The 22,698-nt window shown below is 36.9% G+C and overlaps 1 protein-coding gene across 4 annotated transcripts; it reads right to left on the bottom strand.

Annotated features, from left to right (window-relative positions):
* Positions 1-1,998: 1,998 nt before the first annotated feature.
* Positions 1,999-22,219, bottom strand: LOC109099651 (nebulin-related anchoring protein). 4 transcript variants are annotated; one of them, XM_042735724.1, is made up of 43 exons: positions 21,992-22,218; positions 21,676-21,770; positions 21,367-21,454; positions 19,801-19,905; positions 19,603-19,710; positions 19,378-19,482; positions 18,634-18,741; positions 18,455-18,559; positions 18,263-18,370; positions 18,072-18,179; positions 17,880-17,987; positions 16,907-17,023; positions 16,283-16,387; positions 16,053-16,160; positions 15,673-15,786; positions 15,385-15,483; positions 15,196-15,300; positions 14,975-15,082; positions 14,783-14,890; positions 14,465-14,662; positions 14,269-14,373; positions 13,996-14,094; positions 13,811-13,915; positions 13,593-13,700; positions 13,167-13,478; positions 12,954-13,058; positions 12,084-12,182; positions 11,844-11,948; positions 11,624-11,731; positions 11,434-11,547; positions 11,132-11,329; positions 10,923-11,027; positions 10,225-10,323; positions 10,033-10,137; positions 9,747-9,854; positions 9,275-9,586; positions 9,056-9,160; positions 8,535-8,633; positions 8,341-8,445; positions 7,720-7,827; positions 7,305-7,616; positions 6,912-7,064; positions 1,999-5,666 (listed from the first exon to the last, which is right to left on the bottom strand). In XM_042735724.1, exons 1-43 carry the CDS (start codon positions 22,061-22,063, stop codon positions 5,319-5,321), a joined length of 5,589 nt encoding a protein of 1,862 aa, XP_042591658.1. In that variant the 5' UTR covers positions 22,064-22,218; the 3' UTR covers positions 1,999-5,318. The 4 variants fall into 4 exon arrangements, with proteins under 4 accessions (XP_042591658.1, XP_042591659.1, XP_042591660.1 ...); XM_042735725.1 differs by having other exon boundaries at positions 19,603-19,707; XM_042735726.1 differs by lacking the exons at positions 7,720-7,827; positions 8,341-8,445; positions 8,535-8,633; positions 9,056-9,160; positions 9,275-9,586 and having other exon boundaries at positions 21,992-22,219.
* Positions 22,220-22,698: the final 479 nt, after the last annotated feature.

Here is a 22,698-nt window from a genome sequence, read left to right as displayed (position 1 = left end):
CAGGCTAATGAATATCATTCAGTTGTCTAACAGAGGCTACCGTCCAAGGTGATTCTGCCGAGGAACATGCAAGGTGGCGTGATGTTTGAAACATACTCCCAGTTGTGAAAGAATGCGCTGACACTGCAGCCTAAACCTAAAATCATTTTCCAGTACCATCTGTAGACAGAGGCCTTCTTCTCTGTAAATGTTTTCTTTTTCATCTCCTCTGTCTCTAGAGCTTATCCCAGGGTTGGGAGTATTAGCACCCAAATAGTCATACATTGTGGTTTACATTCATTTATGTTGCTCTCTGCTGTGCTTTTGGCTACTTTCCTGTTCCAGTCTGAACAGACAGTATGTCAGTTTTTAATGTTTTATTTAACATGCATTTTAAACTAATACATTTGTTTTGTTCACCGCAATTACGGTAAATATGGAAACATAATTCATTCTATCTTGCACAGGGAAAACATTTTCCAGTTTAGATAAATTTGTCCAGGAAAACAGATGACTTCTACAGATGGAATTCTGAATTGCTCCCAAAATAAACCTTAAACTTTGTTTTAGAACAAAAAGAAAGCATTCATGACAGAAAAAGTTTGGAAATGTCTGAAACACATAATATAGCTGCTTTATGGACTAAACATGAGTGCAAAAGGCGGAGTCAAATTACACTAGACTCTGCATAATAAAATCATCTGGTTAGATGAGTTCATATTCCATGTAGTATATTTGTGAGGTAATCATTTTAATAAGGATACAATTTATGGATAATTTTAAATCTCAAATTCTTCATGAATTTACAGCAGAGGTCTGTTTTACTGCACTGTGAGGAGATCATAAAAGCTAGCCATTTAACAAAGGTTGTCAAAAGCTCACTAGCAAAGTAATTTGGTTTTTAAACTGTCTGGTTAATTATTTGGTAATAAAACAAAGTGTGTTCTCAATGACATCAACTGGAAGCATTACGTTGATTACTCAGAATTTACAAAATACAATTCTTGGACACATTTTTGTCAAAATAACCCATAAGCTAAGATCACATTAGCTAAAGCTTAGGTGAACTGCAGTCATGTCCTTTAAATGTTAATATCCGTTATTACATGGCTCTCTGTAATACTTGATTCTGATTGGTCATTCACACCATCCAGCTCTCTGATATTTCCTTTTAAGCTGAAGCCTCATTTTGCAAAATTTTGGCAAAATTGTACATTGTAGTGGACTATTTTTTTTCTTAGTAGAGGCTTTAATAAACAGATAGACTAACTCAACTCAATATTTCATGTCAATGCATTAAACTTATTTGGTGTGTAGTCATGTAATAAGCAGGAAAATGTGCAGTCAGCATGTCATTATCGCAAAAAAAACCCCTCCAGTTCATTATCCCCTACTTAATTAATGTTTGCTGGTGAAGTTATACGTGACTTTATGTAGACTCTTGTACATAGCATTGAACACAGTATGGAAAAACTTACCAGTTTGGGATATCTGTTTTCCACAGCATTCTCTGCCAAGTCTAATGCTTCTTATTACCTCATGAGAGAATGCAATTCACCAAACCAAGCTATAACTGGACCCCAGGGCGACTCGTAGATTTATTGAAGAAAGACCTGGTTTTTGAGCCAAGAGAAATAACTCGGCAATTAGGTTCTATTTTTTGGGGATTTGGGGAAGTGACCCCAATAGCCAATGTGGTGGGAATGAGTGGGATTACCTTGGATTGGTGCAACTTCAATGAACCTCCTGCTTTGCAAGGAATAGTCTCTTTAATAGACCAAAGATGAGGTTTATCAGCAAGTTTGCAATGAAAAATGGCCGATAACTGATAACGTTCATGTGACTTGTTTGGTTTTATGGCTCCATGATGCCTGTTTCCCTCTCTGCAGGATTCCACAGTGGTTCTGTGAACCTGCACGTCACAAACGGGGAGCTTGGGCATTGCGGTGAGGCAGGAGCGAAAACAGGCAGCCTTCAAATTAGCTTTAAATGTCATGCCATGGAACCATGATGCAAAAGTGAAGTATGTTACACGTTTTATTTGTGCACATGATTAACGGCCATTACAAAGGTTGGTTTTCCAATGGAACCATGTCCAGTAAAAACTCATAAGAAAACCTCACTCTGCTGGGAATCCCAGAGGCCTGTCATAGCAACCGTTCTAGTGCATCCTGTTCTCATTTTCACACTTAGGTCACCCTGCCCTGGCACCCAGAGGCAAATCCCTGGCTCTTCCATTCTCTTATTTATTCTAACCCTCTTGCCAAAGACCACAGAAAAAAAAATGTGAGAGAAAGAGAGATAGAAGAAATGGGATATCTGTAATGTATTACACATGGCACATTAAAGAAGAGCCAAGCTTGTTAACAGACAAAAGGAAGCGCTGGTGGATCAAGTGTATAAGTTTAGTTACATCACTTTGTGGTCCTTGATGTCTCCCATGACAGTAAATGAGTGGTTTTGACAATGGATTTACCATTTTACCACACCAAAATTGTTTAGCATAGAGAACCCATTGACTTTCGTAGTATTTTTTTTTTCCATACTATGGAAGTCAGTGGCTACCAGTGATTGTTTGGATACCAACATTCTTCAAAATATCTCCTTTTCTGTTCAACAGAAGAAACAAACTCATACAGGTTTTGGAACAGCGTGAGGTTTGGAACGACATAAGGGTGAGTAAACAATTAGAGAATTTTCATTTTTGGGAGAACTAGTTCAATTCACTGCATGCATTTACTGCAAAATATTGTAGAATTTGACTGGATGAACAAAAGATGGGAAGCGTTTCTCCTCTGTTATTAGTGTCTATTTATTTTGTTAGCCTAACTATGCACTATATGGTTAGTAGCACTTTATGTATATTTAACTATGTTTTTTCCCCACAACTCTATCAGAATAGATCTGTGACCCATTTTTGGGTCGCGACCCATTAGTTCTGAAGCCCTTCTGTAAATATCACTGGTGTTGCATTACGGTTCTAAAGCAGCAAGCATGTGTTCATTTTTCCATCTACGGATCTAATTCTGACAGTTTGTGCTGCAGCACAGAAGACTCAGGAATTTCCTTATTTTCCATGTGGAAAGGCCGACTCATGAAAGCCAATACTCCAGTGGAATACAACTCATTAAGTCGGGCTTTCTTTATACAAGCCATGTGGCACTCTTTAAACGGACAAGGTTCACGTCAAACTGGACGGAACTGACCGGCCACCATGTCACATTTTATGTGTGTCTGCTAGTGCCACACTCACTGGCTGTAGCAAATGCACAGAGTCTAGTATTTTCTTTTCAAAATGAGCTAAAAGGTACACTTAAAATTTACAACATGTGTAAACTATACTCAAAGGGCAGTGTTTCCTAAGATCTTTGGCACATTAATATTCTTTGCAAAAGCAAACTAACAACAGAGCCAAGTGGTTGCACTGGTTATGTTATGAATTTAGCAATTGATCTCCATCACGAATGATCATAAAACTTCTGTTTAAACTTGATCAGATCAAGGCTTTCATTTCAGAGGAACACCAGATACGTCAGTGCACATTTGCCTTTTTGAACTGTTCAAGGTAATGCCAACCTTTTTCAATCAGGTTTGCATTAACAGAATTCAGTCCAGGTCTGTGTACTGACTCATTCTAATCACACTTGGGCATTTGTACAGTAGTAAGCAGCAAAAGCAAAACAAATTCACTCTGAAAGGCCCAGTGAGAGCCATAAAGAAATTTGGGCGACAAGGGGGCTTATGGGACTGAGGCTGGACATGATGCTTGCACATACAGACGATTTTATTGCTACTTTGACCACAAACCCTGACTCACAGGCCATTTTTGTCTCTATAGGAAAAATGGTCACATTACTCAAAGCTTTGTCAGGCTCTACTTTTCCTCAGTAGTGAACTTTGACTAAAGAAATGGCAACCTTTATTGTCATTCCTGCTTTTATACGTGTGCAAAATGTGCATTAATTGCAAAAAATTGTCATAATTAGTCATCCTGTGTGTTTATCTTATTACCGCACTTGAAGAATAACTGTTAGAAATGTATTTAGAAAACCTAGATATACTGTATAAAAATGATCACTGCAACATGCATCATGCATTAACCAGAAAACTCTTTTTATTCTATATGCTAATATGCAATGGAAATAACGAGACCTTATTTTTTCTGTTGAAAAGGTTTTTCCATCTAGATTCCCATAACCAATTCCAAAAGCCCAGTGCTCAGAACTCAGCTGTGAACTCGTATCAGCCTTCGCAAGTGTCCCTATGGGCCGACCATCACCAGTTCCTTCACAACAGTTGTTCAGCACCTCTGCTTTAGGCATTATGGGTCAACACTTGCATTGAAAAAGCAAGAAAATAAACATGATTTATTTCTTTAAACTGATTTTCATTATGTTCCAGCAATAGTGAGGCCCCGCTGAGCAGTTCCTCCAAACTGCTGGAAGAAATAATGTTATTTTACAGCTTTTACCGTCATCCATCCATCCATCCATCCATCCATCCATCCATCCATCCATCTATCTATCTATCTATCTATCTATCTATCTATCTATCTATCCTATCTATCTATCTATCTATCTATCTATCTATCTATCTATCTATCTATCTATCTATCTATCTATCTAACTATGTCTGTCTGTCAAACAAGTTTATTACAAGAAACTATTGACTTGACACAATAAAACTGTCTGTGACTGCCCTCTAGTGTTCAAGTACTAGACATAAAATAACTTTTATTATTATTTGTCATAATTCACACATTTACTTACAGTTCAGCTATTTAACTCTGCTAGCAGAGTTGCGGTTCTTTTTCGCAAAGTGCAGCTTGATGTGCATACATTATATCCAGTAGCTTCAATAAAACAATTTCAGAACCACCAGAGACAACTGTCGAATCCCCAGAGGGACAAATGAAATGTTATAAATGTAATCAGACATTTTACAATTGATTCTTGCTTGTCATATTTCCAGCAAATAAAAATATTCCATCTACTGTAATAATAAAATAGCACGTCTTGAAAATAATGTTCACCCCATTCTTTACTTACTCTGTCCATATTTGTAGCTTTCTTTGATATCTTCTCGTAACTATAACCACATTCATTAAACCATAATAAAATGAAAACTAACCATCCTTTACTGTCTGAACTTACTTTAACCATCTTCATGTTCACTTTTCACTTATAACCTTCTTCAACATTCATTTTTCACACAAGTCTTTCATCTAAATATCCTTCATTCATGCATCAATCGAAAACACAGTCAAAGAACACCAGGATCTACATGATGTTCATAAATTAAATTTAAAAAACAATAGAAAGAAAGACAGAAATGGCAGATTACATTGTTCCTGACTTCGCAGCAGCTTGATCTGTGATGGCCCGGTTTTCACTCATCTGTCTTGCGGTGGATTCATCAGCATGAGACTGGCCCATAATGGATTGTTTCTTGGTGGACTGGTTGGTGATAGACTGACTTGTGGTTGAGTGGGAAGCAACAGACTGTGACGTGATGGATTTTGTGGTCTTGGCCTGCTTGAATGTGGTGTGAATTGTCTTCTTCCTCTTGACATGGAGGATCTCCATTGCATCAGGATTGACTCCTGGCTGCTGGAACTCCTTTGTTGTCTCCGTCTGCTCAGTGTTGGATTGCTCTTGCTCTTGGAACTCCTGCTGTCTCTGGAGCATCTGAAACAGAAGAAAATTATGAAATGCATTATGGGGGAGAGAAAATATAGGCAATTGGGTAATGTGGTGAAAATGTCAAAAGTATGACAATTGCTCTGTTCCAAAACCTAGTGCGCTGCATACTGAAGCCTCATTTGAAGGCACAGTCCTGACTTGAAGGACACAGCCAATTTAACATGCCTTATAAGATACCTTGTTTTAGCCAAATTCTGAGACTACATGCGATGTTCTTAAAGGAAAAGGCAATCCCATAAAACACTGACAAGATCAGTGAAAAAATAAAAATAAAAAATGATTAATGAGGTAAGAGAAATTACATTTAAAAAGAAACTTTTAAAGTTGGTGTGAAGCGTAGTTCAACCTAAATAATAATGTTTAAAAAAAAAGAAAGAAAAATTACAAACACATAACACAATTACTATATTTTTTTTCTAACATTAAAATGAAAACTGAAAATATAAAATTTAAAACTAAATCAAAATATATAACACTAACGTTTTTACTATAAAATTATAGTATACAAATAATACTAAAATGACCTGGTTATAGATCATATAGTGAATAAACTAATCCATGTATGGTTCATTTTTAACCTTTTTAACCTCATAATGAAAATGTTATAATTAAACAAAAGATCATTGTGACTTTAAAGGGATACTCCACCCCAAAATGTTTTTTTTTTTTTCATTAATCACTTACCTCATACATTCATACATTTTATGGACCTTGACACTGTTATTTATTTGGGAGTCTATGAGACAGTCTCAAGCCTCCAGGTTTGCATCCAAAATATCGTAAATTGTGTTCCAAAGATGAACAGAGCTTTTACGGGTTTTGAACGACATGGGGGCATTTTGGGGTGGAGTATCCCTTTAAATTTCATTCAATACTAAAAGAATCAATAAAAAATGTGATCAGTTTAATTAAACGTAATGTACAGTATATCCAGTATTTGTGTGTTTTTATGATTATTATTATCAGAGTATTGTCCTGTTAGTTTAGCTACATGCCAACACCAAACTCTACTGAAATCAGTTGTGAGTCACATCAACAGTGCTATTTGTGTAACTTGTGGAGCTGCTGCCAAAGTAGAGCATTCCAAACCGCTCACTTATGTTCCATGATGGTTAGTATGCTATCTGTAGGCTAACAAGGCAGCTAATTAGGTTATAGAACAGAGCAAATAAGTCATATTTACATATATTTAGCTACTGTATAAGACTGTGATGCAGAGTTGTGTCTCACCATTAGCTGCTGATACTTGGCGATAGCTTCGTCAGTGGTTACTCCTTCAGCAAGGCCCAGTTCTGCTGCACGGCGGGCCATTTCTGCCTTAAGAGAGCCCGGTGGGGTCCAGCCCACACCTTTAATCCAGTTCAAATCGGATTTGTAGTTCACCTGCGACCACAGAGGTCAGGACCATTAAACCATGATACATCAGGAAAACAATAAGTAACAACAAGCAAACAATTCCTTTTTTGGGTGTATGCCACCAAGTGTCACCAAGTCACTGCAATGTCATATTTTCACATGCAAATGGAAAAGTATTTGCCACTCATTTTATCAGAGACATAAGCATACAACGCCATCATTACATTTCGTCATAAATCATTAAATAATCCCAAAACCATTTCTCACATCACTTTGCAGCTGGTAGGCTTGTTTAGCGTGTTTGACGTTGAGCTGATTAGGATCACAGGTGTAATCATGAAGACGTTGGCGATAGTTGAGGTTGCTGAGCTGAGCCTGGCTCTTCTTAGCATGCAGGAACTCAGGCTGGTCGCCATGGATCTTAAACTGAGAGCGTGTCTCCTGGAACTGCTTCTTGTACTCGTTGTCACTCTGGAGCTTCCCTATAGCCAGTGAGTGTCTGATCTTGGGGTCATCCTCAACGCTGAGGAGGCCCACCTGCTGGCCTTTGCCTTTGACAAATTCCTCCTTGTAGCGGAACTGAGGAACGGTACAACATATATTAAATTACAGTTCTAAAGCTGGGTTTTACTTAAGAAAATAGTTCACAGTTTAGCAAATAAACATTTTGATTTTGACTTACATCACTAGCAATTTCTCGAGAGGCCTTGGCTGTCTGGAAGGGAATGGCATCTAACCTGAGGTCGTAACCTGCAGACATTACCTGTTCACCTGATTTTTTATACACTTTCTGCAAAAAGCAAAAAAAAAGGACATAGACAATGTTAAAGTATGTACACTACCATACAAAAGTTTGGAATCTTTAATGGTTTTTTTATGTTTTTGAAAGAAATCTCTTAAAAATATTAAAAAGCTGTTTTGTATTTTAATATATTTTTAAATGTAATTTATTGGCAATTTTCAGCACCCATTACTCCAGTCTTCAGTGCCAGATCCTTCAAAAAGCAGTCTAATAGTTTTTACTTCATAATATGTTTTGGATTTCTGAAGGATCATGTGACACAAGCCTGGAGTAATAGCTTCTGAAAATGCAGCTTTGCTATCACAAAAATAAATTATATTTTAAAATATGTTGAAAGAGAAAACAGTTATTTTAAATTATAATAATATTTCAAAATATTACTGTTTTTATTGTATTTTTGATCAAATAAATGTAGCCATTATGAGTAAAGGATTTATTAAGAGACTTCTTTCAAAAACATTAAATACATCTTGCAAGAGTACCAATCAACAGCTGGCTTACATCGCTAATTTGTTGAGCGTTGATCTTTGCTCTGATGAAGTCAGGATGATCAGGAGGTAATGTGTACTTGTGCATAGAGTCAGAGTCTCCAGACTTATACATCCTCTGAAACAAGATAAAACTCTTGTTATTCACATCACCCAAAACAGCTACTGGCAACACACATTGGTATAAGAATGCTGAGTGAAGTTTACCTCACTACACTGCATGTAGCTGTTCTTTGCGTGGATGATATCAGGTGAATCAGCAACTTGAGTGAACTTCAGACTGTCAGGATGTTGACGATACTTCTTCTACAAAAGGTATTCGTTATTAATCATGGCTTTATGTGGTATGATTTTATTACAGCATGCTAGAAGAATTACGACTATAAACATGAAACCACACAGTGTTTACTTTACTAATATGAGTGAAACATGGTATTTAAAAGAAAAAAGTATGTTATCCATTGGTAATTACTTGGAATGTAAAAAAAGGGCATTCAATTACAGATTGGATCCAGATCTAAAATAGCTAAATAGTAATTCTGCTTTTTGTTAACATTATCCAACAGCCTGTGTGTTGTCTGGCCTATATTGTGAATGGTTCATGCACATTATTCTGGAATTAACCAAAAATCAACCAACTTCACTTTTATGCTGACATCAGTTATAACTGTGTATGTAAACAGACTCAATTTTGATTTCATGTTGAATTTACAGGAGGTGTGACTTACATCACTAATGAGCTCTCCAGCTTTCTTTGCAGACTCCAGCTGGGGTGCACCTACTGAGTCCCAGGCCACTCCCTTCATGAAGTTCAGATCTGATTTGTACACATTCTTTGAAAGATAAAGACAAGATTACCATTTTTGGCTTATCGCTCTTCTATGTTACGAAACCAAAACTCAGTATTAAGATCAACCATCTTGTTAATCTTTCATAGTCTTTCTCACCTGGCTCTGCAGGTCATATGCCTTTTTGGCCCATTGCACCTTTATATCATCAGGTAGGACTGTGTAAGAGTGTATGTGAGTCTTGTAATCCTGGTCGCTGGCTAAAGCCTGGGCTTTCTTGGCATGAACCAGGTTCACCATGTCTAGAGGCAGCTGGTACTGGCCACTAACAGACACAGCATCTTTGCGATAATGCTGGTCACTCTGCAGACGGCCCATCTCTAAGCAGTGCATTAAATGCGAATCTTCATGAACACTGCGAGCTCCGATGTGCTTGCCTTTATCCAATACATGGTTGTGCTTGTACTGGACCTACCAGGGCAGGGGAGGTGAACATGTGAACTGGATGTAGGACTGTTGGTCACCACAAAGTTAGCAGCATGATTGCTTATGTATATAAATGCATGAATTTATCACAGCTCTTTTTGACCATAGATGCTTATGTGTGTAAATTTAGAGAGGGTATTCTTACATCACTAGCAATGCTGGTGGAGGCTTTGGCAGCCTGGAAGGGGATATCCTTCATGGTGAGTTTATAACCCTGAGCTCTTAGTGTATGCCATGACTCCTTGTATTTAACCTGAAACAAAATAGATAATGTTTAAACTTTTTTTCTCTACCGTCTTGCATGTAGGTTCATTTTAATAGCTTCTTCTTTAGAATATATTTGAAATGAGCTATCAGGTTTAAAATAGGGGATTTTTTATGATGTAGCAATATCCATTAACGCTAAAATAGACTTGGAAGGCTCATCTTACATCACTGAAGTTAGCAGCGTTAATCTTGGCCTGGGTGATTTCAGGTCTCTCGGCAGTAATGGTGTAGTTGTGCCTGAAATTCTCTCCCTTTTCTTTGTACAAGCGCTAAATAACATCAGACCACAAGAGATTATAATCCCTGTTCACTGGAAATCACAAAAAACAGAAACAATATTGGGAATGTTCTCCTACCTCATTAGTGATCTTGTTACTGGTCTTAGCATGCACAATATCTGGAGAATCCGTGACGGATGTGTGTTTGAATGAGTAGGGCTGCTGGCGATACTTTTTCTGTTAGGCAAAAGAAACATACAGTACAGTATAATAAATACAGTACATATATAATTCAAATTTAAAATACACACTAACATTCAAAAGTTTGGAGGCTGTAAGATTTTTTAAGCTTTTGAAAGAAGTCTCTTATGCTCACCAAGGCTGCATTTATTTTATCAAAAGTACTAAAACTGGAATATTGTGAAATATTATTGCAAATTAATATAACTGTTTTCTATTTTAATATTTTGAAATGTAATTTACTCTGGTGATGGCAATGCTGAAATTTCTGCAGCCATTACTCATGGTCTTCAGTGTCACATGATACTTTAGAAATAATTTGAATGTGCTCCGGGTGCTTAGGAAACATTTCTTATTATTATCAATGTCAAAAACAGTTGTGCTACATGATATGTTTGTGAAAACCTTGATACATTTTCTTTCAGTCTTCAAAAGAACTGCATTTATTTGAAATAGAAATGTTTTGCAACAATGTAAAAGTCTTTACTGTGTTTTTTTTTTTTTTTTTTTTTTTTTTATATCTTACTTAACCCAAACTTTTGAACAGTTATGCAGATGAAAATGCTGGATCAACGTGTTAATATTTAGATTTATACCTCGCTAATTAGATCTGTGGCTCGTTTGGATCCCTCGATCTGTAGGGCACCGGTAGCAATCCAGGCCGCACCACGAAGGTAGTTAAGATCAGAGCGGTAGATTTTCTGTTGCATAAATAAAATATGTTCAAGAGAATTCAACTTTCAAGAGGCATTCTGTGAACAATGAGTATTAGCAATAGTAGTGCAAGTATTAAATAAGCCATTACCTCACTCTGCAGTTCATATGCTCTCTTGGCAGCCTGCACTTTAAGGTCATCAGGCAGTGTTGTATACTTGTGCAATGTAAGTCTATAGTCCTGATCGCTGACTAGAGACTGAGCCTTCTTAGCATGGAGCACATCCAACATATCCATTGGTAGATGGAACTGAGAGTGCACCTTAGAAGAGTCCTTTTTGTATTTGAGCTAAGGAAATAGAAAGCTGATCAATCACTTGTGCATGACATCTCAAACTCATATTTGTGGTACTCCAAATGCTGTAGCCTTGCTCAATCTTCTGGAATACTCACATCACTCTGTATATCTGTGGCATGCACAGAGTGAGCAATGTTTATGTCATCCTTTAGTCCCTTTAGCCCAATCATCTTCCCTTTTGTCTTCTCAAACTGTGCCTTGTATTTTTGCTGGAGGCAAACATTTATACGGTTAGACAGATAACCAAAATAAACTGTAGTTCATCTATTGTGTACAAATACTCACATCACTGAGGATTTCTGCAGAAGATTTGGCTGCTTGGAATGGAATAGCATCCAAGCGTAACTTGTAGCCACCATCTCTGATCTTTCTCCAGGACTCTTTGTAGTGTGACTATATAGAAAAGAATTCCACTTTTAGCAGTTTAATGTGGAAATTCAATTGTTTGTGCATGTGTTTAATAGTTTCTGAAATAGCAACAGCGGTGTTTGGAATGGATTCTCACCTCACTGAGGTTCATGGCATTGATTTTAGCCTGCACATGCTCTGGAATATTTCCAATGAGTGTGTACTTGTGCATTTCATTCTCTCCTTTCTCTCTGTATAATCTCTGTCAACATGAAAATATCTCACGTTCACAATCACATACATGAAGAAATTCCGATCTCTTTTACCAGCTGTCATCAAAATCAATGCATAGATTCATAGAAAGAATAATTTATGCATGTATAAAATGAAGACATACATCAAGAACCAGTTTGCTACTGATTTTGGCCTGGACCATCTCTGGTGTATCCTCCACGCTGGTAAACTTCAGAGCACTTACATCCTGTCTGTATTTTTTCTGGAACAAACACAACACATGGCAAAGATTTATACCAACTCACAGTGCTGGGAGATGTGGAGTGTGTTTTGAATTTACTATCTCTTGGGTGTACGGCCCCCAAGGTCTTTCATTTCAAGGACGATATGGTTCAATCATTTCACAATACCTTTAAACAGATGTGTAATTGAAATGCTAACCCCAGGCATGGTCTTCTCTATTTTAGCTGAGTTTAACATCTATACTCAAAGTGAAGTGCATCTAATAATAATCATGGCTTCTATCCTAAAAGCAGCACTTGATGTCATACAGTGTCTCTGTTTTAATTTTTTTTTTTATTTATTTAAAACATTCTGTTCATCTCCAAGTTTACATTTATACAAAAAATTATTTAGTAAATTAATACATATATTAAATAACAAAACATGTGCTTATATTCTTTTAGCAAGGAATGTCAGATTAACCTTAAAATGATTATTAGTTGAAAATTGTATTTTTTAAAATAGTTTTCTGATGTTTGCTGAGACAAGGGTTCTTAATAAACTATACACAAGGTACTGATGAACTGAGGAAATAGTTCTTTCCTATTCCTTCCCCCGCTAAATATAAGCTTAAGCTATTTGCTATGCAAGCATGATATAACTGCTCTTCTAGTGGTTAAGTACATTTTCAGAGGGTCCTGCTGATGACCTAGAAAACTGGTGATGTGAAGTTAGTTGATTTTAGAACTTGTTAGATGAAAAACTATGACATTAAGTGGGTATGGTTGGTCATGTTCAGGTCGATCTGTACCTCGCTGGCTAAATCTGTAGCTTTTCGGGCCTGCTGTATATCAAGGGATCCGGTGGTTTCCCATCCCACCCCTTTCATCCAGTTCAGGTCAGAGCGATACTTTTTCTGTGAAGAAAACAAAGTTTTGATGCATAATTCCAAACCGTATGCATGTTTGTGTCTGTTTTGGCTTTACAAGCCAATCATGCAATTTAATGCTGGGATAACACTTACATCACTCTGTAGGCCGTAAGCCTTTTTGGCCCATTCCACCTTCATATCAGTGGGCAAGATGGTGTACTCGTGTAAGAAGGTTTTGTAATTTTTCTCAGTGGCCAGTTCCTGGGCTTTCTTGGCATGGGTGAGGGTCATCATATCAAGTGAGGCACTGTATTTGGTCTTGGTGTCCTCGTACTCTTTCTTGTAATTGAGGTCACTCTGGAGTTTGGTAGCCTTGGTTGAATGGGCCATCTGAGAATCATCTGAAACAGTCTTCACGCCAATCATCTTCCCTTTTGTCATCTCATATTCTTGCTTGTACTTCACCTAAATATATGGAATTTCAGGAAAGTTACATTAGATTATTAGTCACAATACCTGAGTTTTCCTTGAGTGTCTATTTGTGAGTCATGTGCATCAGTAGAGTGTTTGGTCACTCACATCACTGGCGAGATCTCTTGTTGTTTTGGCGGCGAGAATTGAAAGTGAGTCCAAACCTAGTTCAAAACCCTTCTCCCTCTGCTCCTCCCAACTACTCTTATATGATTTCTGAAAATCACCAGTTTAAAGTGTTGATTAAAAACAAGCGGTGGGTTGTTAGTTTATGTGTAGGTTAGTGGTGCAACATAAGCAACAGTTTCAAGTGATTCAATTCATACCTCACTGAGAAGCTCTGCATTAGCTTTGGCTTGCTTGAAGAGAGGCTCATCTTTGCTTATAGTGTACTGGTGCATTGTCTGTTCAGTCCCCGCTTTGTATGCCAGCTGAGTACAAGAAAAGGCCAATTAATCCCAGAAATATCCACTGAGGAGAGAAATATACAATCGGATGGATCGTATCTTACCCCACTCTGCAGCTCCTGGCTCTTCTTAGCATGTATGATGGAAGGAGTGTCTGCCACTTGTGTGAATTTCACACTGTCCACCTTCTGGCGGTACTTTTTCTGTAAAGAGGTGGAAAATGCACAGTTAGAGTAAACGTGTGAAGTCCAGCATTGTCTTCCTGGTGAAGACCAAAGAACTCTTGGTCGTAAAGCTAGTTAAGAAGCCTATGAAAATGCTGGTGACCAGATATGCAAGTCTAATCAGTAGGGAATCAAAATTTTGTAATGACCAACCTCACTGACTAGTTCTCTTGCTTTCTTAGCTTGTTCTACATCCAGGCAACCATCAGCCTCCCATCCGACTCCTTTCATCCAGGTCAGGTCTGATCGGTATTGGTTCTAAAAAAGCCAAATCAAATATCCATAAAGCATGCATAAAGCATATCATTCTGCTCAGGTCTTGCAAATAGACATGCTTTCTTCTTCTTACATCACTCTGCAGTTGGTAGGCTTTCTTAGCTTGCTGGACTTTCATGTCATCAGGCAGGACGGTATAATCGTGTAACTTCTTCCTGTAGTCCAAATCACTGGCCAGGGCCTGAGCCTTCTTAGCATGACTCAGATTCACCATGTCTAGAGGCAGGTGGCACTTGGATTGAGTCTCCTTAGAATCCTTTTTATAAGCGACCTATAGCAAAGAAATGTGATTGTATTATTTGTTTAGCCTGAAGAATCTGAGATTGCACACTCATAATAATTGGAAAATATACTTTCTTAACTCAACCTGACTTTGGGTCCTCAGGCTTACCTCACTGCTAAGCTTGGCCACCTGAAGGGAGTGCATTGTTTTGGAGTCACTCACATCCATTCCAATGGCTTTGTCTTTGTTCTTTGCATATGCTTCCTTATACTTGATCTGTACAGCCCAATAAATCAAATCAACCCAAGGAAACAAATTTTAGTGACGTTTACATTTAAACATTGAACATTTGATTCTTACATCACTAGCCAGGTCTCGAGAGGCTTTGGCAGCTTTGAGTGTCAGTGTGTCCAGGCCGATATCACATGCTTTGGATTTGTTCTTCTCCCAGTTCTCTTTGTATTTGATCTGTGAACGTGCAGGAAGACAAAACTTAACAACACATTCAACACCCTTGAACTATACAGTATATAATGATGACAAACATGTGGCAAGGCTCTGGAATGTGAGTATAGGCTTACATCACTGGCGAGCTCTGCATTGGCTTTGGCCATTTTAAGTTCTGGTGTATCTTGAGATAATGTGTACTGGGTCTTTGTCTTCTCATAGTTGGCTTTATAGTTCAGTTGAATGAGAGGTTATATGTGAGGCTTAGATATATTACATTAAATTCACTTAAACACTCATTGACAAGGACAAATTATGCTTACATCGCTGAGCTGATGGGCATTGATTCTGGCTTGCACAATTTCAGGAGTGTCTGTAACCTGGCTGAATTTCAGCTTGTCGATATGCTGTCTGTAGTTTTTCTGTGTGGGAGAAAAAAAGACATCCATTTAGTTTAGCTTGCATGTTTACAAGCTTGAAACTCATTTTTAAGGCTGAGGCAGCACTTTACAAGCTGTCAGGATGGCACAATTACTGATAGACAAGTTCTAAGCAGAATAGCCAGTACATGAAGTTTAAGTTTATAGCTTCATAAAGAATGATAGACTTACATCTTTGAGCGGCTCCAGTTTCTTCTGTGACTGATAGGATGGAGTGATGGTGGCTGGATAGTTATACTCACTCTGAACATGCTTCTCCTGCTCATATTCTGATTTGTAGGCAATCTGAAATCAAATGGTATTAGAGAGTATGTAAACACCCTATGTATACATATATATAATTGAGTAACATATCTAAAATATCTTAGTATTTAATTATTTACTACAACAGTTTCTTATTTCAAAATTGGACAAATGCTTTGTAGTTTACTTTTACTAATTCTATTACCGTATGAATTTATACAAACTTAATATGAGCAACAAAACTACAAATATGAGCAACAAAACTACATATGAGAGATAATATGTTCAGAAAATGGCTTTCATCTTACATCACTGGCAAGCTTTCTGACGTTCATGGCATGCATGGTCTTCTTATCGATGCCACCACCCTCATAGTGCCCCTTCATGTGATTGGTGTAATTCTCCTTGTATTTATTCTGCAATCACAAACAGAGTGAATGAGCTTGCATATGACTGCACACAGCACAGTAACACATTAAATATAGAATATGCTGTCATTCTTTGTATATAGCAGTCATATCACTGATGAGGAGCTCACATCACTGGTATACTTGGCGATCTTTGACACATTCTTGAACTGTGGCGTCTCGCAGTAGTTGATGCTGTGGCCTTTGGTGGTCTCAAAGTCCTTCTTGTATTCAACCTGTATAACAGGAGGATGTCTGTGTTATGTAGGCAATGGATTTGTGGAATTTTAAGCCTCTATCATTTGTGGTGAACTTCATGCATTGCATACAGAAAACCATGTGCCCTTTTGGCATTTGCTTGTAAATCAGGGTAGGATGAGGATGTGGTAGAGTTTATGGCATCATCAGGTATACACTGTGGCATGTAAGAGGGTGAAAATAGAATGATGATGTGGCCCCTGGGCTTGTGTGTTGTCTTTGTTCATGTCTGTGGGTGGCTAGGCTCATGGGATGTGGAGAATGCAGGTGTGGAGACGTTATGTCTGACTGAGCCGATGACAGATGAGTTCACTGATCCTCTCTTTCTGTTTTTGCACGTGTGCATCCCAAAATGCACTCAGTAAGCCAAGTTACAAATCTTCAACTAACTAATCAATGCTGTTTCTAAATATAATTAACAGACAAAAGCGAATATGCCATCCATCTGTTCTTCTGCACCTGATGTAGGCAGTGGACCAAGGGCATAAATCGCTCACCTCGCTCACAAGCTTGTTGATTTTGCTTGCACACTTCAGAGTCAAGTTGTCGTCAGTGTTCAGAGTGTGGTATGCAGAAGATCCCTTCATCTTGTTCAAATCCTTCTTATATTTCAGCTGCAGGTTAAACATGGAGAGAGGGGGATGAGAAAGGTGTTTAAACACAACAATACCAGAAAGAGTTCAATCTAGGATGCCTGATCTGTCAGGATGAATTCCTGTGACATGAGAGAACATACACAATCAGTCATTTAGACAGTCAGTGTTTCTAAATAAGTCCTTTTGATGCCTCTCGAGTGACAACATTGGATTCTTGGTGGGATTCATTGGAGAAAATGTACATATTCCACTTAGTGATGACAGGCCAAGGTGAGAAAACATTAACTGGGATTATTTTGGTATTATTTCTGTACTATTATAGTTTTTATTTATATTTTGAATTAGCTTGTATTTCTCTATGTTTAGTTTTCATTTTAATTTTAGTTAAATTTTTAGTACTTTAGTATTTTATATATATATATATATATATATATATATATATATATATATATATATATCATTTTATTTTTATAGTTTCTGCTTTCATGTTCAATTTAATTAAAAGTTTAGTCATTTTGTTTAGTGTTTTCCAATTTTTATCCATTTTTGTGGTCTATAAATGTTTATGTATTTTTATTATGAATTTTTATTTCAATTTTTTATTTTATTTTAGTACATCAAGTTAAACAAAAACGAAAATGGAAATGTTGCCTTGTTAATTAGCTGTTAAGTTTTGTATATTTTATTTCAGTTAACATTTATTGTATTTCAATTAACAAAAATGTTTTATGGTTTTAGTTTAAGTTTTAGTTAACTATAATAACCCTGAACCCTGACTGGGACAGAACTGGTGTAATTCCTACTGTTAAAGGTGAAAAGTAAAAAAAATGAAAATGACGGACAACTTCAGCAGTGAGGATGTGCTGATACTCACATCACTGGCTATGTCATGGGCTTTCTTGGCCATCTTATATCCAGGGGTAATCATAGCAGGAAAGCTGCCCTTGCCCTTTTGCTGTTCATATTCCTCAGTATAGGCATGCTAAAGGAATTAGAGACATTCAGAATAAACATATGTGAGGATATATTGAATGTGCATTGAATGCGCAAAAGAACACTGTGTCACCTGACTGAAGTGCTCTGCATTCTCTTTGGCCAAAGCAAACTCTGCAGAACCAGCATCAGTGCTGGCCTTGCCCTTAATCTCCTGCTCGTATTTCTGTTGATATTTCACCTGTAACAAAAACAACACTAGTATACAACTGGCATGCACATGCATCTGACATTCAGATGTAATTTATATATTTGGACACTTACTTTGCTGGCCATCTCGCCTGCTTTTTTAGCCACCTGATATCCGGGAGTGAAGTGGGCAGGAAAACTGCCTTTGCCCCTCTGCTGTTCATATTCCTCAGCGTAGACATACTGTTTTTATAGAAGAAGATGCCAAATTAAGACATATGGATATTATTAGGACACAAATTTTTTTTAAAGATTCTATTCACTTACATCACTGGCAATCTTCCCTTGATTTTTAGCTAAAAGTACATCAGGAGTATCCATCACAGTGGTGTATTTTGACACTCGTTCTTCGTGGCCTTTTTTATACTCCACCTGAATAAAAAAGAAAGGAATATTCAACTTTTTGAGAAAGAAACTGAACATTTTGCAACCTAAACTTTACTTACATTGCTAGCCAGTGTATTGGCTTTCTTTGCCATTTCATATCCTGGCGTGATCATAGCTGGGAAACTTCCCTTTCCTTTAGACTGCTCGTATTCTTCTGTGTATTTCACCTTTGAATCAACATTTAACATCACAGATAAGAAACAAATGTGTGCAATGACTAATCACATAAACAGGTGTAAGAGGAAGGCCTCCAGATGACTGTGTGACTATATGTCCTGGACAGTCCTAGCTGGGAATTTATAATTGGCTAAAATGTCCGGGAATTGGCTTTTGGTCAAGACTGCTTGCTTGCGCACTACTGGTCAAACTACTTTTCAGTCATTACCTTCAGCAAGGGTGAAAAAAATAGGAAAACAAAGCCAAAAACCTGGATATTTTAGGCAATTTTGAAATAAAAAAGAGGAGGCATGGCTTCCATATTTAGCTTCAGTGGCCACTGTATGAAGTTTTAGAGAAAATTAGCCACAAAATCTTGAGGAAGTGTGATATTTATAAGTTCAGCCTTTACACTAAAGTTTATGGAGCTTATTACTATAATGTTATGTTATAAAAAAATATAATAAAATGTTACATTTACTATACTTAATGTATATATACATATATATATATATACTATAATACTATACTATAACACAGTTTTCTATAAGAGATTACAATACCAGAAGAATTATAAAGATTATTGAATTTTTAAAACCATGTATGTCATTCCTGTCTGAAAGGTCACTTTGGAAATGTATCCTTACATCACTGGCCAATGAGACTCCAGTCTTGGCATGTAACATCTCAGGTGTGTCAGCAACAGATGTAAACTGCGTCACACGTGCCTCATGGCCTCGTTTATATTCCACCTGCAGCCCAAATTACCACTCGTTGTAATACCTCATCATAATTTATCCAATTATAGGTGCAGCAAAAAAACAAGAGCCTCATTTTTCATTTGCCCATTGAGTCTGAATCTGACAACTCACGTCGCTAATGGTCTTCTGTGCCTGGGTCACACGTACAATTTCCTGGCTGGTAACGCTGCCCGAATAAAATGACTGTTGGCCCACAAATTCAGTTTGGTAACCTTGCTGTTTAGAAAGATTAAAAAACGGTCACATGTTAAAAAATAGCCCACAGCTAAACATAATGGATTTATGGTACTACTTCCTTTGGCTACTCACCTGACTGGCAAGCTGGTTGGCCTTACGAGCTTGCTCCATTTCTTTTGATCTCATGTCATAGTGGAAAGTGGACATGAAACGCTCCCCTTCTTCTCTATATTTATTCTAGAAACCAGAGAGATATAAGGAGAGAAATGTTAGCGTGCCTCCTATTAGCACAATAAATGTGGTAATGATCGATTCTGTAATTCCTGATGTATGAAGAATGATGGAATTTCACATACTCTAAAAAGTCATATTCAGAGACATGCAACATCAGTGAAGCTATAGAGTGCTGTTTTTCCACACTGTCTTCATGTAATTTTTCAGGGAAGAAATGAAATTATACATGTGAAATGTAAGTGTGATCTTCAGCATTCTGTCAGTCTGCATGAAGGCCGCTCTGGAGCCCACTGACAGACAGGGGCAGCTGGGATTCCACAGAGAGAGATTCAGAGAAGGAGAGAGAGGAAAAGGAAGCAAGATAGGGAGAGAGGTGGGCCATGTTCATGTGGTATAAATTTAAACAGCAAATACATAAAGAAGGCCAGAGAAGAGTATCATGTCACACCACAGAAATAACTGGAGAGATGCGGTTCTCATTCCAAACCTGTAGAGTCACCAGAGCCTTTGAGCTCTCCTAAAAACAGACCTTTAACCCAGCTCATATAATATAGGGGGTATTACCAGCAAAATGACCCATGTTCAATTATTTAAATACTTTTGATTGTAAATCAGTTAGCAATTTCCAGACAGTAAATACACTGAGCACCACTAGTTTAGTACCAGGCTACCTAAAAATGTCATACTGCAAAGATTCCTTGAATCTGGAAGATTTTTTTAAAGAAAAAAACATCTATAATTTATTTATAAAAAAATATATTTTCTGCATACTTGTGTTTCAAATTTGTTAATGAGCTCAGAATATTTAAACAAAACTATTTTAAAGTCTCCATGAGTAAACTAACAATATAATAAACTACAGTACTTTGAACTAACTAAACAAACAAGATAAATTAAACTCAGATCTTAATATTCTGTGCATTAATTTATTTAAAGTGGTGTAATGTACAGTCTACTAGCCATTATCACAAAAAAAGTCTTTTTGAAGGAGTTTATTTTCCAGTAATGATCAGCTGACTGTATATTATGTCTTTACCCAATATCTATTATATTCTATAAAAAAGTAATAATAAAAAAACATTTTATTATATTATATATTTATTTATTTGGTAAGAAGCCATGTACTTAAAGTGGTGTAATGTACAGTCAACTGGTCATTATCACAACATAAGTTACCCTGGAGGAGTTTATTTTCCAGTAATGATCAGCAGACTGTACATTACGCCTTACTTAATATTCATTATATTCTATATGAAAACACTTCAGATTAAAAGCATTACCTAAGAAACTTCACACCTGTAAATACTACATCAAATAATGTTACAGAAAACCAAAATATGACTTGAATTTTTATACAGGTATTGTTTTTTATAGCCTCAGCTACAAAAAAAAAAAAATCTTAGTTCATATACTATAGGAATTTGTCAGATGTACTGTAAGTCTGTGACGTAAAGAAAACCTCACCTCACTGGCTGCTTCAGATTGCTTCTTGGCATTGATGTTGACAGGGGTCTCATAAACACTTGTGAAAGTGTTGTTCTTTGGATTATGCCTATTAGATATAAGAGAAATAATTGAATTTTTAACGCATTTAATGGTCAAACTATGCAGTACAAATTACACCTCAAGTCATGAAGCAATAGAAAATAATGTTGTAAATCAGAGAGATATAAGGACAGCAATAGAAAATAATGCTGATTTATTAAAACATTATTAGCTTTAATTGTTACAAAAAATTATATTCAAGCAAAAAATGACTCTTAAAAAACTTACACTTGACAGTATGGCCTTTTCTGATGGCTGACAAAATTATTGGGAGTAAGAACCATTTTACAGACCTCACAGTGAAAACATGCTTTGTGCCAATTCTGACAGAAGAAAATAGACACATATACAGTAATACAGTGAGAAAATGAAAATGTGCATTTTAAAAATAACTGAATCCAATTCCTTCTCCTGAAATCCGTATTTCTTACATCATAGAAAACATGGTTAGACTTAACCGAAAAATACATTGACGCTTTATGATTATCTATGTACTATTATGTTAATATGTAAGATCTTTGAGACATATGCTGTAAATACTTACCTGACCAATAAGATTGATCTTCTCCGCTGGGTACACCACAAACCCACACCTGGCACACTTTTGAACATTCATAGTTTTATCAAATTAAGCCAGCAACTCCAGAGAAAAATAAAAACAACTTTTACAAATAGTCAGAACTGGAAAGCAAGGCGTCCCAGACGGTCCCTTGTCCCCACTTCTGTCTCAGTCTCTGTAAACTTAGATCTGTTCTCTGACTGAGACCCTGTCGAGTTCCACCCCTCTTTAGCTGTTGCCGGTCAGCTGACTGGTTGACCAACTGTCAGTTACTTGAAAGGGGATAGATGTCACTGAATTGTGATCACGGTGTTGTTCACTTTGAGTACATTAGTCAGAGCCTTCAGACGTGCTCTAAATAGGTGAATGAAGTCACGTCTGGATCGTTACACGTGTTCTGAAATGCCTTACTTTCTACAGTATGTGCTGTCTTGACTTTCCGTCATTTTCTCAATTAAGATTTTATTGTTCATGCTGTTATAAACTACATAATGTTTAGATATGATACAATCATTCTCCAAATATGGTGACAATCATGTCCACTGACATTAGGTCATTCAAAACATTTTAAAATGTAACAGAAACCCTGTATAAAAGGCATCCTTCTATAATTTTATGAAATAATATTAAATGTTTGACTCTACATCATTTTACACATTTCTACACAATTATTGTTTTACTTTTTGTTTTGT

This window comes from Cyprinus carpio, chromosome B12, assembly GCF_018340385.1.
Source record: "Cyprinus carpio isolate SPL01 chromosome B12, ASM1834038v1, whole genome shotgun sequence".
NCBI classification, from domain to species: Eukaryota; Metazoa; Chordata; class Actinopteri; order Cypriniformes; family Cyprinidae; genus Cyprinus; species Cyprinus carpio.
This window is presented reverse-complemented; position numbering and strand designations above follow the sequence as displayed.

Bases quoted from the DNA above. Each gene is read 5' to 3' on its own strand.
- LOC109099651 (XM_042735724.1), bottom strand. From the start codon at position 22,063: ATGAATGTTCAAAAGTGTGCCAGGTGTGGGTTTGTGGTGTACCCAGCG. The intron at 14,663-14,782 runs GTAAGCCTGAGG...TCTTTGCTATAG, and splicing joins TGGCCAAGCTTAGCAGTGAG to GTCGCTTATAAAAAGGATTC. The intron at 11,548-11,623 runs GTGAGTATTTGT...GTTTGCCTCCAG, and splicing joins CTGCAGAAATCCTCAGTGAT to CAAAAATACAAGGCACAGTT.